Source organism: Cavia porcellus, unplaced genomic scaffold (genome assembly GCF_034190915.1).
Source record: "Cavia porcellus strain 051 isolate PalLab524CR breed Dunkin Hartley unplaced genomic scaffold, mCavPor4.1 scaffold_28, whole genome shotgun sequence".
NCBI lineage: Eukaryota > Metazoa > Chordata > Mammalia > Rodentia > Caviidae > Cavia > Cavia porcellus.
In genome coordinates this window covers 30,798,367-30,814,616 of record NW_026947511.1, presented here as the reverse complement: position 1 = coordinate 30,814,616, position 16,250 = coordinate 30,798,367, and the positions used below count along the sequence as shown (strand labels likewise).

At 37.3% G+C, this 16,250-nt stretch overlaps 1 protein-coding gene across 5 annotated transcripts in view; it reads right to left on the bottom strand.

Annotated features, from left to right (window-relative positions):
• The window catches only part of Mcu (mitochondrial calcium uniporter), a 193,247-nt gene that overhangs the window by 12,576 nt on the left and 164,421 nt on the right, over nt 1-16,250 (bottom strand). For all 5 annotated transcript variants that reach the window (XM_013156850.3, XM_063238655.1, XM_063238656.1 and 2 more), the window contains 4 exons: nt 11,958-12,128; nt 10,652-10,756; nt 2,787-2,947; nt 703-906 (listed from right to left, as the gene is read on the bottom strand). In XM_013156850.3, coding sequence (XP_013012304.1) covers nt 703-906; nt 2,787-2,947; nt 10,652-10,756; nt 11,958-12,128 — 641 coding nt within the window. The remainder of the gene's footprint in view (nt 1-702; nt 907-2,786; nt 2,948-10,651; nt 10,757-11,957; nt 12,129-16,250) is intronic.

Genomic DNA, 16,250 nt, shown 5'->3' with positions numbered 1-16,250 from the left:
GGTACTTATGCCACTGAGCTAAATCCCCAGCCCACTCTTTTTTTTTTTTAAACTGTTATGATGACAAATTTAAAAAATGAAGCGTTATTAGTCACACATATTACTTATATTTAACTTTTACATATGGCACAAGACAATTCCTCTTCACTCAGGGTGGTCCAACTAAGTCCAGGAGGAGTGACTAGGTATCTAATATGCCTAACCACGCAGTAAAACATCAACACGACTCCTACACTTTCACATATACAGAAGTAGTTCAGAGTGTAAGGATTTGATTAGTTATCACCAATTCTTTATTCCAAAAACGCAACAGAAAGTATGTGATATTTCTCATCCAACTGTTAAATTAATTACATAACATATTTAAAAAGATGCGAGTAAACAAGTTGGCCACTGCAGGAGTCCTTTGCTCTCTCTTTCTATTCTTATGATAGTCTATTTTTCTAATGTAGTGATTTGTATGCTCTCTTACTAGTCTCTGAGCTTCAAAAAGGCAGAAGCCACAGCTTACACCTGTCTTTATCACCTACAACACTGCCTGATATATAACTGACATCAATATTTGTGTGTACACATGCGCATAAAACCATGTACCGAGTACTTAGAGGAGAACTGGCCTTGGAAAGAATATGAGAGAAAGACCCACTCTGACAAGAGAAGCTTCATTACTTCCTAGAAAATGTTACTTGAAGACTTTCTTACCTGGCGCGTCATTACAAAATATGCGTACATAGCCATGGCACTTCCATAGGTGATGAAGTAGGTGACTGGCTCCATGATGTCCCAGGAATATTCCCACCAGGTGAGCCGGGCCAAAATGCCAAACTGCGTGGCCATGTAGGCAAGGCCACCCCATAGCACCAGAGTGGTCCTCTTCTCAGCCTTTCGGCTAATTTCAATTCGTACCTGAGGAGCGCACATGATTTAATTGTAAAGAATTTTGACATGGAACCAATAGAATTAGAATAGAATTATCTTAGAGAAACAACTTTTTGTGTTTTATTAGAGTTTCACCCTAGAAGTTGGTGAAATGATGGGAGTGAGTTTCAACAGCTTGCCCTTCAGCCACAAGATTACCTTCTCTACTGCTGTGTACAAGCCTGAATCTGTTAGCAGTTTTAACTCAAATGCCACTTGCAGGAGAGTGAGTCAGAGCACGGATTCAGGATTAGGAGTGGCAGAGTTCAGGGTCCTCCTCAGCCAAACACTATTAATTCTAATCATTTTGAAGAAATTAGAAAATGTACAATATTCAAAATATTTGTTCCCTTTCTTAATCCTTATGATCTAGTTTAAAATGAAAATACAATCGAACAGGCATAATGATGATTTGGCTATGATGGCTTGCATGTGTGACGGTGGCCCCGTAAGACATTAATGGAGCTGCCAAACTCCTATTACCTAGTGACAGCCCCGCTGTTGTGATGCCAGAGTACAACATACTCCTCATGTGCCTGTGATGATGCTGGCATAAACAAACCCACTGCACTGTCAGGCATATTATGTATAACACACACAGTCATTTACAGTTCATGACACCTAATGATAATAAATGACATGTCACTGGTTTATGTACTTACCAGACTATACTTGTTATTTTAGGTTGTACATCTTCTACTTAATAAAAAAGGTAACATGCCAGAAACAGCGTTGTAAATCTCCTAGTTACCACATCACATTTGCCAAATCAAGTGACAGGGCTATACCACTGATGGTGACTGCCCCAACTGCAACCTCAAACCCATTTACTTATTGCAAAGTGACAACGCAGCAAATTAGATTTGTATAGGGAGGTCTTAGTTTAAAAAACACTCCTGGTAAACCCACCCCAAAAACCCAAGAAAAACAAAACAAAAAAACTTCATCTGTTAACATCTGTCTTAGAAAAATAACATGTAAACCACAGGCTCACCATCACTGTCCATGCCATCTAGGTTTGTGTAACACATTCTATCATGCTCTCGTAACAAAATCACCCCATAGACACATTTTTTCAGAATGTAGAATGTAATTACATGAAGTATATTTGTACCTCTTCATAGGTACAGCCATGTGATACATGTACATCATCATAAAAAATTAAGCGTATGATTGGGAATATAGTTCAGTGGTAGAAAACTTGCTTGGCATGCATGAGATCCTGGATTTGATCTCCAGCACCACTACAAAATTATGGATGACATACATTTATTCAAAACATTCTGAAAAGTGTAAAGAAGAAAAATTAATCATAATCCTCCTACTACATTAGCATTTTGGAGTCTATTCCGATTTTTCATATGTATGTATAAATATAAAAATGTGGGTAGCTATATACATAATATATTTAAAATTTGGAACACAGCATTCAATTGTTTTAGAATTTAGTTTCCATAATATATCATGAATATTTTCTACAGTAAATTAGACTTACATAAACATTTTAATAACTATATAACATTGTATGTAATATTCACCATTAACTTTGGCTAAAATCATTAGCCTCTACACTCAGAATCATTCCTGGTGAGCAATTATTCCAGTCTTTGGTTTTAGAGATAGTAAATCTGGTGATGGGGACCATATTAGGCCACATTTAGGCCTCAGAAGTCTAAGATCCAGGCTTCACATATTCCTTCTCATGTCCTTTCTTAGCTTAGAATGGAACTTTTTTATGGTGAGTCCTATAAACTACTGTATGAGTTTGACTGACATGACTCAACTACACAAAACTTAGAAGAAAACAACCAGAAATGTGTGCTCTAGAAGAAACAAGGCAAAGAGAAGTGTGAGAGGTGGGCTTTCACCTTTTCCAGGGGCGCCAGCTGCTGTTTGAGGTCCTCTAATCTCTCGATGAGCTCCCTTTCCTTGTTTAACTGGTGCTGCTCGATGCACAGTGTAGTGTAGAGCTGCTGGACGAGGGTCTTCACGTCGTTCAGCGTGGCTGCATTTTCATGGCTTAGGAGGTCTGCAAAGGAGGGGTTATTTACGTTTTTAAAAGTATGGCTTGAAGGATGAGTAGGGTTACTAGACAAAGACAAGATTACAAAGCAGCTCCTCTGTTAGAGGAGTCCTACCTTTAGTATTAAACTGAAAAAGGTTTTTTTTTTTTTAAATTAATTGCTCAAAAATCTAGAACACAAATTTATATTTGGGTAACAATAAATTTGTAAGAAGTATTCATCATTATATTCCTGGAAGTCTAACTGATATAAATGTGGCAATGAATAAAGGAATTATTGAGAAAGATAGTGTAAATAGGAACCTTTAAGGATAAGTACGTGTGGCTCAGGAGCAGAACGACTGCCTAGCATGTGAGAGGCCCTGGGTTTGATCCCACCACTGAAAAAAAATCATTACAGGGAAAAAGTTAACTCAAATGTGAGAAGTTAGTACAGAGGTTTAGAATCCACCTGATTTTCATGTGTATTAAAATTTTGATCTAAAATGTATTGTCATTTTAACTATTTCTGTTTAGGAACGCCTGAGGAAAACATATACAGTATTTCATGTTTGCAAAGACTAAGCTTTAAATAAAAATATCACCTTAAAAATCTTATCTGCCATTCACTCCCTGTAAAGCAAGACAGACTAGCTATTTAAGCCTCAATATCATACTCCAATGAGCATGAACTTATAGGAATGATTGAAATGGTAAAAGATTAAATTCTCTGATTCAATATCCTCTGCTGGTGAGTAGCATGTGTTTCCAGAAATCTAAAAATTATGTTTTGGGAATTTAATAAGAACTCAGCTGATCTCAGCTATTAAAAAAAGAAAAGAAAAGAAAAAGAGCACCAGTCATAAAGCTTTCATTTTAGAATTTTATTAGGTCAAAATGTGACTTTTTGTTAGGTACAGCACAAGGTCAACCATCTTCTACAACAAAATAAGCCACAGTCAAGGATTAACCACATATTTCAAATATTCAAGGATGTCCTATTGTACAGTTATCACAGAAATTCAATCTATGAAAATCTTCAAATAAGAGTAGCAAATTGGATCAGAGAGGAGCTGACTTAGTAAATGAGGTAGAGCATCCAGCACAGCATCTTGCATGCATCAGTAAATGTGTGCTGTGATGGGAACAGATAAAAACAAGGACACTTTGAGTGTCAGAAGTCGTCAGGTCACAAAGTCTTCTTTGTATCAAAGTTACTGGAGAGGAAACTGTACCCTGAAAAGTCAGAGTAACTGCTCTAGAGCATTGGCATGAAGTGGTAGAATCCTTGTCTCCTGCCTTGCAGCCCAGGAGCTGAGTTAGGATGCTCGTAGGATATCAATCTCATTTTTCTCCTATCCACTCACTTCCCCTTTGAAAACATAATTCCTGAAGTAGGAATAGCTTGTAAAACCTTCAAGTATTATCCCATGCTATTTTCAAGATAATCGCATGAGTAAACTTGCTGCTCACAACTTATAAAAGAGAAATTTGAATCCCAGAAAGATAAGGTTAAGAAATATTTTTGTTCTAGCAAATTGTTAAGACCCCTTGATCAAATATGGCTGCCTGTCTGTTACAGGCTTTCCTTCCACACACACTCCTGCCATGATTGTAGGCTCTCTGCTATGAGTCTCTCACCAGAGACTCAACTGTGAGACTACAGGGACCTTTTATTTTTAAACCCCAAAACTGTGAGATAAATAAATCTCTTCTTTATAAAGTTAAAAAAAAAAGAAATATTTTTGTTCTTGGTATAGACCTGGTCACTACTGAGTGGAGAAAGAAATCAAATAAGTGATAGTTCCTCTCCCTGATGAGGTCTAGCAGTGATGTTCGCAGACTTGTGGGACTGGTAGGGTTGGGAAAGCAGCTGCAGCTCATACATGACTTACTTTTTCCATTTCAACTGTCAGTGCCACGATGACACTGTATTTGCTGAGGGAGGGAGGGAGGAGAGAAGTAACCAAACTAAACAGAAGCTTCTTTTCCAAATAAAGCATGGACAGACTAAAAATATCCAAATATATATGGACAACCATAACCTGAGGAGCCATAAAATCTGCAATCAGGCTTGGAATTTGTTTTATGAGTAAAGTAAGTTTCTATTCATTGGTGACTGCTTAGATTAAAAATTAATTTTCATTGCAGGGCGTGGTGCCACTTGCTTGGAATCTCAGCTACTCAGGAAGAAGCTGAGGTCCTTCAAGGTCAGCCTGAGAAACTTCTTGAAACCCTACCTCAAAATAAAAAGGAGAAAGGACTGGAGATGTGGATCTGTGTGAGGCTTTGGAGTCAATCTCCAGTCTACCTCCCTACCCACGCAATGTTAGGATTCTATTTTGCAGAAAAAAATTTTTTATAATAGTCTTTAGCTTCTGGGTTGTTACAGTTAGAAAGTTCTTTCTCACTCTAAGGTTGTACAAACATTTCTTTTTTGATTCTTTTAGGAACTTCAATATTTCTTTGCCTTCTGTAAAATTTAAGTTTTTTTTCTTGGTACCAGGAATTGAACTCAGGACACCACATTAGCCAGACAGGCACTTGTGCTGCTGAGCTGTCTCCAGCCCAAAATTTAAGTTCTGATCCGTATCTGTTAGGATCCAACTGCTAGGTATTTTTCTACATGTGCATACATATACTTCTTAAGTAACACACATTCAAGTTTGTCTGATGTTGTATACAAACTGTAGAAAAAGATGAAAACAACACAAAAAAACCTGTGAAGTACGAGTAGTTAAGTGAACGGTGATGCAGTCATACGCTGTACAACAAAGCAGCTGTGAACAAGGAGGGAATCTTCATGTACTGACATTAGAATCTTCACAGGTGAGCAGAACAGCTCAGTGGTTTTCACACTTTGTCAACCTGCCACATTGGAATTGTTTCCCAGAGTACCCTTTCATATATGTTCTGAATCGGGGCTAGCCAAAAGAGAAGCTCAGGCGAGACTTTGGAAGACAGAAATGAAACGACAGACTTTATGCCCTGAGGGGTGCTGTGGTGAGGAGTGAGACAGGCAGGGCAGCCCTGGAGAGCAGCTGCGCCTGCCCTGGTGGGCTCTGGGGCCTGTTCTTTATCTCAACTGTTTACTTCCGGTACTTACAACAAATCTGGGTTCACACGCAGAAGCAGCTTTCTCAAGATGTCCTGCCCAGGCATAGATAGCATAGGTAGTATGCTATTTGCATAGCAGAAATATGTATTAATATTTGCTTATTAATGCACAGACTGTCCAGGCAGAAGGCATAAGAAATGAAAACAGTGTTTGCTGCCGCAGAAGCAAAAGGATAGCTGGGGAAAAGAGAATAAGAATAAGACTTTTCCCCAAAATTATTTTACACTTTAGGAATGGACCTTAAAAATATACCATCTATTCAAAATAAGTGCAAAAAAAAATATGCAACCATAATGCCTTCTAATGGCAATGGGAAGAAAACGCCTAGACAATAAAAAAGGACCGAAGCACAACAAACAGAGATTCACTTTTAACCTGGCTAAATGTAAACGGCTGTTATCTTTCTGATTGTGCATCAATAAAGCCTTGGGAGACTCACAAATCTAAGCTTTATTTTGTTAGGTGTTCCTGACAGGGAAAATATAGTTCCAAGAGACTGTCATGGTGTAATATAACAACCCTGAACTCGTGGCCCAGAAAAATCTGCTCATCTATTTGAGAGATGGAGTTATAGGAAGAGGGAACACAAATCTGATAGAGGTTTAATACGAGGCACTTTGGGATAAGTATACACTAGTAGTGTATGTTTCACTGAAAAGTACTCATATGTTTATTAATGTTTTTGTAAATTTCATCAATTCCAAGTTAATTATGGTATAGAAAGACAAGAAACATCCTGAAGTAATGAGTATTGGAAATTCTTTTCAGCAAAGAACATGGTTTGAGAAGACTTTTGGCTATTTGGGTCTCTAGCAAGCTGATCATTATAATTGGTATTTGGTTTGCCTGTTCAACCTCTCCTTTCAAATAATTTATATCATTAAAAAGGAAGTAGAGCCTTCAACATCCTCTGGATGGATGAGCAAAGAATAGGGTTCTAGTGGTACCAATCAAAATTACTTTTCTAGGGGCTGGGGATTTAGCTCAGCGGCATAAGTACCCGCCTTGCAAGCAGGCAGTCGTGAGTTCAATCCCTGGTACTGATAAAAAAGAAAAAGACAGAAAAAAAAGACCAAAAAAAAAAATTATTTTTCTTAGCAGAAAAAGATATTCCCCAGTAATAAGGTGAATATATTCTCTTCCTTTCTGAGAATAACAGAGAGGTAGTTAAGTACTATTTCAACATGGACTGGGATAAAAAGGCTTTTGTGTTCCCTACATGCCTCCCTCCATTTTGGATTTAGATTTATTATGAGGTCATCAAATTGAGAAGGAGTCACTTCTGTTCTACAGTGAGAGGTCAGATAAAAACCAGCCACAGGCTACTATGATTATTAAAAGAATATGCTGGAGTTAGCAGCTACCCTTAGTCTTCTGACACGTTTCCTTATTCCAACTTTGGATACTTGTTCCCTTGTTCTAAAGTTTGGTTTAGGTACAGGGCTGTCAACACCTAAGGACCTACAACAGCTACAGCCTGCCGGCCCCACATAAGCACAGAATGTGGCTATGCCGGACTCCACATGAACGAGCCTCTATGTTGATGCCTGGGGTAAGGGTGTGAAACGACAGCTCACGCAGCATTCAAAAGGGAAGTGATGAATGAATGGAAAAGTGTTAAAATTTAAACTGCCCCAGAAAAAGCATGAACTATTTTTGCTCTTACTTGATACAGCAGCGTGCTCCCTCTGTCCCGAGTACACATAAGCCTTAGGACTGCTCTTCATTATCTGACCCCCACGCCTTCCACACTCCCTTCGTCCTCCCTTCACTCATGGCCTCTTCTCTAGGTGGGATTCGCTTGCTCACCAGAACGGACCGTATCCCTCTCCAATACTGAAATTCACATTATGGTATTCAGCCAAAAAATGCTGCTGCTTTGTGTGCCAGCAACACCTTCCCCAACCCAGGACAGGAAGATAATATGGCAAACAAAAGTCACATGTATTTTAAATTCTTTTCTTTAAAAATCAGAGAAAACAAAGTATATACAATATTATTTCAGTGTCTGAAAGATGGTATCTAGAGGTACAATCTCTTGTTGGCTGATAACAAAACTAAGAGTATTTTGATGTGTAAATTTAAATGTTGAAGTCTTTAAAAACTCTACGTGAATAATGCTATTGAGTTTGCCAAAGTTTATCCTTCACAAATTACAGGTTTTTGATCTTTGCAAAACTTCACATCCTAATTTACCCTTAGAGAATCTGGATATATATTGCACATTTCTAAAACACCGATAGAACAAAGAATTGTTAGACTGTCAAGTCACCAAGGAATCACACTTCCCCTATTTGGTTTCTGCCTTACCATTCTTTATTCAGCATGAGAATGTGCTTATTTAAAAAACTAAAACATTTGTTTCAAAAACCCAGCAGTAGAAAAATGATTCTTATTAGCCATGGCTTAAAATATCTTTAGTTTTTAACATCATACTTTATGGATGTTCATGTCTCAACATTCCTAACTGTTACACTTTAGATAGGAGTCTCAAAGTTTAGACTGTTATAAATACAAAATCTAAATAGAATGAACTCTAGCTAATTCACACAAAACACACCAACTGAGTAAATAACATTATACTTCTGTTTAGAGAATTTATAGCTCAAGTATCAGGAAATAAAGAAGAAAAATATCAGCACAGCTGATATACAGCTAACATGTTTTACATACTCGGTTATTCCAGTTTAATATAATCTGAGTCAATAATGTCTTGCTATGTAAATGACACTTTCTATTCTTTTTCCCAGCTAGTTCGATGCTTGAATTAATGTGATCTCTGAACATCCAAAACGCTACCCAGGTAACTTGTTTAGTCCATTCAATGTCTCAATGTAGTATGCTCACCTGGGTGATGGGGACTACAAAGACACAATGCTTTCTTTGAGGGCATTTTCCAACAAAGAAGAAGAAGAATTCTGAGAAAAGATCAACCACTTCTGGTTGATTGGGAGTCAAAAAAAGAAAGAATAGGATCATTCAGAGCATCGTGGAAGAGCTGACATCGATATCAACAGATGAGAAACCAGAGGGCAGGGAACAGGGAGGGAGAAAGGGATCGAGGGCAACGAAAGGAGAGCAGACATGAAATGGCAAGGATGCTAAAACAGACAAGGGATATGCGGTGCAGGAAAGGCAGAGAAAAGGTACCACAGACCAGATTATAGAGGCATTTAAAACTTAGACCTTTAGGTGGCTGATGGATTCAGAACACTGATCCAAAAAGGCACAACTCAAAGTGCTACTTTAGAGGCTTTCTAACATTCATATTGTATACCACACTGGAGCCTAGGATGAAAAGAAAAATTTTAGTGTTTTTCTGATCATGGATTTTCTTGCACTAAATTTATTTTTTAAATAGTATATTAAATTGTGTATCCCTGCAGGTCCAGCTATTCAAAAGATTGAAGCAAAAGGATTATTTAAGTCCAAGTTTAAGACCAGCCCTGGGCAACAGAGAGACACTGTTTAAAAAAAAAAGCAGCACTAAATTGATTATTGAGTTCTCTGGCTCTGAAAATGTACACCTCAGGCAAGCACCTCATCTTTTCCTTAGGATCATTATTATACAGAGAGTTCCCAACTGTACAATGGTATGAGAGTAATATGCAAGCAGTAGAAAGCACACTTTGACCCTTCCCTTGGTTACCGAGACACGGTACAACAGCTCCACGTTTGTTGTGCTGGGAAGTGGCAGTGATCTACAGCTCTGGGTCAGACACAGGACTGTAAGGATAGAATAACTGATACCCTGCAGTGTGTGGTGGCACTGGTTTCTAGGTCCTGTCTTGGCATTTCTGCATCCCATCATGTCTATCAAATGTCCATTTGTGTGCAAGCATGAGATACTCAACACTTTTTAAAAAAATAAAATAGGCTTTGTATTAGATGACTTTGCCCAATTTAAAGCTGCTGTCTGTGTTGTGGACATGTTTAAGGTAGACTAAGATAAGATATAATGCTTGGTAGGTTAGATATACTAAATGATTTTTCAATGTACACTATTTTCAGTTAACTCCAATGTTAGCCAAGAAGCATCTTGGCTAACTTTCAGACTGCTGAACTTGAGCCATCAAATTAAAAGTCTTACTATTTTTTAAGAAAAGAGGGAAACTCATTACTTGCTTTAGATTTATCTTATATCAGTATCATTATTTCTTGTGGTGCCGTGAATCAATCCCAGGGCCTTTTGCATTCACCTGGTGTTACTGTAATTATTATCTGCAGTGCTGGGATCAAACCTAGGAGCTTGCATGTGCTAGGCAAGTGCTCTATCACTGAAGTATATCCCTAGATCTCTTGTATTATTTTAATCTTATAAAAATAATATGAAGTTTAGCCTGTACAGATGGAAGATTAAATTAAGCAGGACACATTTATATGAAGCAGAGAAATAATGCCAGATAATAAAGCATATTATAGATAATACAGACTCGCAATGGTCCAGCCAACCGCCATGTATTGAATGAGTTCTTCAAATGAAACACAGTCTATTTGTAGGTAAAACTTTCCATATTCTTTGAACTGTCTGTTTCTCAAAGTGAATGCAGGAAAAATAACATTCCTCCCAAAGCCCTGTCTACATTTTTGTGAACTCATCAGGTCTCTTTTACCTCTCTTTGGTGGCCGTACATGGTATGTTAAATCATTAATGACCAACTTGAAGTCATCGAGGAGGAGGAGGTCTATCCCCGTTGAAGCAGCAACTCGAACACCATCTGTGAAAATTTTAAGTAAAACCTGTCATATGTCCGTAATTATTCGAGGATAGTCAGGAAAAAGTAATCCTTAACAGATTTTCTAAAATAATCCCTTCTCTTTTAAATTTCAGTTAACTTTTTTGCTTCATTCCCCAGTTTTATGCAGAACAAAGTTTTAGATTATCTGAAGCTCTTTGTTTTTAAAAAGACCTCACGTCTAAAGATTTATCAAAATGCTTTTCCTACAATGGTATGAACGAGTGAAATAATTATTGCTCTTGGATGTACGGACTTAAAAACTCATTTGTGATAGAAGCTGGCTCAGCCTAAAACAAAACAAAACAAATGTTTTCTAACAAGTTTCCAGTATAGTCACTGATTAGCCCTCAATTCAGTAGAGATGGACGCTAGGGTGAGTAAAGTACACCAAACTTGTCCACTACATATATTTCTGGATGAGCCCAAAATACTTACAGCACAGAAATAAATACTTGAAGCCCAGAAATGTGGCAAACATAGCCAACGGTGACCCCCGGGGAGGGGTAATAGACACATAGTATACCAGTCTTTCAAGTTTACTGTAGGTTTGAATTTTTTCAAAGTAAAAATGAAAAACAAAACCAAAAAAGCTGAAGGCACTTAAAAAATAAACAGATGTCACATCAAGTGGGAATTTTTAGTGTCTTATTTTATGTTCTTTTCATATCATATACTCTACTTGGGTAGTCATTTTAGATAAAAAACCTAAAGTCTACAAAGAAGTTGTCACATTTCGTTATCTCTAAAGGTGATGGCTCAGCTCCTAGAAAAATTTATTCTACGTATAAAGGAGTGATAAAAGGTCTCGATAGTAGAAGATGTGAATGACTGCTTACCCTTGCCCATGACATCACATGTGAGTAGCTTTTGAATGAGACTCCCTATGAATTTATACTTGCAAAAACTTAACAATCATATTCTGAGAACCACTGGGAGAGAAATCACTTTCTCTCCTGAACTTGCTAGGCAAAAATATAAAAATAAAAATAAATTGTTTTTTCTAAAATTAACAGCATGATATTCTTTTGCAGTGACCTCTGTGTGTGTGTGTGTGTGTGTGTGTGTGTGTGTGTGTGCGCGCGCGCGCGCGCGTGCTAGCAGGTACGTGCATGCATACGTCTGTCCAGAAATAGTTTGGAAGTGAGAAGTAGGTGAGAATTAAAAACAAAGGTGATTATACCTGGTGAATAGACTGCAACTCGATCAATTCCCCGATCCTCTTCTTGCAGTTGTCGTAAAAATACACCAACAGAGTCAGAGATAGGTTTGAGAGTAAACTGGCAGCGTTCACGTCGGGATGGTAGCCTCACAGATATCACGGGTAACCCATTTTGATAAACCACTGTCACATCTAAATGAGAAAGATCCACAAACACATGATAATTAGATTTGTAAGTAAAAGCTATGGTATTACTATGTATGCTTACCTGAAGGTCTAGGGCTATTATTACTATGGTTTAAAGTGATTTTTAAGAAGGCCTAAAAATGCCCTTTCGCTTTAGTTGAAGGTTATTCTGGGAGCTGGCATAGGGAAGATCAAATAGACTAAAATAATTAATTTTTTATATTAAAAATGGACAAAAATTGCTCTGAATAGACAGAGGAGAGGCTTTCCTGGGGGTACAATGCAGGGTTTTCGGTATTGGCAAACACATGTCCTGGTTCCATTTGGCAAGATTTGACTGAGGAGCTTCAGACCACTGGCCCAGGTGCTATAGTCCATAGGAGGAGACTCTTGGCATGCAGAGCTTTTGCAAATCCCCAGGAAATGTCATCTTCCAGTACACTAGTGAAACTCTTACTCCAGGACAATCAACTCATATTTATAGTGCGATATTATATTCAACTTGCCTAATAATCAAATGTTCCATTATAGGGGCTGGGGATTTAGCTCAGTGGCATAAGCACCTGCCTTGCAAGTGTGCAGTTGTGAGTTTGATCCCCAGTGCCAAAAAAACAAACAAAACAAAACACATTCCATTATACAATTTGGATACATTATTATATAATAAAAACCAATTCCTTTCATGTTCTTTTGAACATCTTCCTGAAATCTCAACTTTGGCGATTTTATAACAAAAATTTAGATTCCTTGAAGACTTTTTCTTCATAGTTCTTTTCTCTCTGGGTCTTTGTCTCACACATTTTAGCTGGGCTGCTATTCACAGAGTGATCTGTTTCTTTCTCTCTCTTTTTTGTACTGGAGCTTGGAAGCTACCCCAGAGAGCAAGCTGAGGTAAGGAAGAGTCAACTGTATTTTTTTTCTTGCGGATCAGGCAGCAATGTGTTATCTCTATGTTGCCTGTGGTCCAATGTCTGAAAATGGTTATTTCAATGTGTTGCCTGTGGTCCAATGTCTGAAAATGGTTATTTCAAATATTTTGTCTATGTTCTAGTTGTTAATAGCAGGACAGAAATTCCCATAACAATGAATACTTACTGGACACATGATCTGAATCTTTACATAAAAATTAAAAGATGTAATGTCTAAAATTTCGATCGCCTTTTTCCTTTTAAAGGCGTGGTTTATGCTTCCTAAGAAAGAATAAGTCAAAGTAACATGAACTAACCCATAGTGTGTACTATCTAAAATTTGTAACATTTAAGCATATTTGAAAAATTTGTTACTTTCCTTTTCTAAAAAAATCCTTAGCAATCAATCTAATGTTCAGAGCCTCTGATACGTGACTATTTCTATCTCTTCTGTAGGTTGTTTGATTGGGTTATGATTAACTTACCTGGTATTTTTACTCCAATTATGTGTTTTCTATATGTGACAAACACAAGCACAGATCTCAAGAATTAGACAAAAATGAATTTAAATAAAAGATAGAAATCTTTCATTATTAAATACCTAACATTTGGTGTTTCACTAAAACATCAGTTTCACAGGTAAATGCCTTGGGGTTACTGCTTTAAAGTAACTGAGACAAAGTTAACAGAGAAAATAAAGGTCTTATGTATTCAATTTAACTTCTTCCTTTAAAAAACATGAAGCCTTTCAAAGGAACAAAACATGAGAGCTTTGAGCAACTCTGTATGGAATAACATTTTTGAGCTGACAAGCCTTTATTAAAATATGTCTTTGAAATAAACCTCCAGGTCTCCTTCTTTCCCACTCACTAGGTTGTAATATAAATGTGAGGTTTCTTGGTTTGCAACCAAAGAAAAACAATTGCCAACATTCCTCAACTTTAACAATATATAAAATAAAGGGCTGGTTAAAGTGAATGATCACAATGGATATTTACAATAAGGACCACTGTCAGCTACTATTCTCGAAATATTCTCTTAAAGTGTAAGTTGTGTTAAGTGGCTCTTTGGTTGCAATTTTTGATCCTTTGCTCTCATGTCCCTATCAATAAAATAAGAAATACACTAAATATGTTTACCAATGGTATGCTTCAAAGAAATTCAGAAGTTATAGGGGATCTGACATGAAGACTGGGAGCCAGATTGTCACAAATGAATTTAGCATCAAAACAAAATGTCACAGGATTGTACAGAGTAGGAAGAGTGGTTGCAGAAACTATAAACATTTGGGATTAGTTTTTAAAAATGCTTTTGAGGCACCAGTAGAAGAAAACGGCTGTCAGCTAAGTCTAGTCTGCAGGCCCGGAACACTCTCCCATACTCGGTGCCCATGAGCGGCTGTGATATGCGGCAGGCTGCACCTCTTACTCTATCCATGGAAATCTTAAGGAAAAGGCAAAAGATTTATATAATCTGAAGGGAAACCAGAGGACACTTCCTTATTCTGGTGTGATCTGAATGAAATGGAGTGGACTTTGGGATCCAGATCACTAGACCAAGACTAATTATAAGAATAATAAGAACTGTTCCTTAAAAATCTGGAAGAGGCATGGCTAAACAGATAGTCTGGCATGGCATGCTCAGCTGCAGTGGTGTAGGAGCAGACACACTGAGACTGATCCCACGCTGAGTAGGCTGAATAGACGGATGAACACCAAAAACATAGCTAAAGCCAAGGTCACATCACAGGGAGACACATGCACTAACTAAAGAGATCTCCACAGGAGTGAGTTTTCTACCTGAACTGATCTATGACCCTCAACACAAAAGCACTAAAATGTAAGAAAGGCCTCCAAAAACTCCCCAAAAGCTACTCTCATTGGCATGAAAAGAAAGGTATTTCTAAGCCCAAAAGAAAAACCAAACCAAAACAAAACACGAGTAGTTAAATGTTTAAAGAGATCAAAGAACACAAATAGATTCATGAAGAAATTACTAAAATGTTCAATGCGCTCAAAGAGGGAGCAATAGATAAAGGATTGGATTAAAAAGCTGATAAATGAGCTTAAAGATAATATTATTAAACAGCTGAGTGATTAAAGACAATGCAGGACATGAAAGACCACTTCGGTGAAGAATTACAACAAATCCAGCAGAAATCCTGGAAATAAAAAACACAATGGAAAATCATATGGTAGACATGATCAATTGGAGGACAGACTAGTACAACCGAAGAATAAGAATGAAGTAATACCCGCTCAGTGATACTCTGAAAACTACAAGAAACCACAAGAGGTTGGCTCAATAGTTTCTGGAGGACTCTAAAAGAAGAAACCTAAAAGTTATCAGTGTCAAGGAAGGACTGGTGAAGATATAAAAAAATGTATTCATTGAAATCATTGTAGAAAACTTTCCAAATCTAGGGACTGAAATGCATATCCAGGAAAATGAGGCAATTAGAGCACCAAACAGGCACAACCAGACAAGGACCTCTCAATCAAAATCCGAGAAATCTGAACAGAGACAGAATATTAAAAACCATTAAAAAAAAAAACATTATGTAACCTACAAAGGCAGGACTATCATAATAACAGCACATTTCTCAACACAAATCTTAAAGACAAGAGAGCTTGGAGTTATGTTTTTTAAGCCCTAAAAGAAAATAATTCCAACCCGATTGCTATCACCCACAAAATTATCCTTCAAAATTAATGAAGAAATAAAAACTTTCCATGACAAAGAAAATCTAAAAAAATTCATGACCACCAAACTAGCACTGCTGAAAATACTAAACAGAAAGGGAGAAAGCAGAGAGACTCAGGAAAGAATATATTAAACTGGGAGAGTATTTAAACAATAGGAAAAAACCAGAGGGCAACACTGGAAAAATAATGCAAAGAAAGGATTCAGTAAGTACTGTATAAGATATCACACTATCTTGTACTCTGAAGAATTAAAAGACAATACACGATGTATCCAACTGTTATAATGGTCCAAACTAATCTGTTTTGAAACTCGGTTTCATTGTTACGTTTTCTTTTCTCTCTTCTTTTTTTTCCCCTTCCTTCCTTCCTTCCTTCCAATAAAAATAAAAACAAAAACCAACTCTCAATGTCAATGGTCTGAAGTTCCCAATCAAAAAACAAAGACTGGCAGATCTGATAAAAAAAAAACAAACTATCAAATATTTTCTGCCAATTCCCCCAAAACAAGACCATCT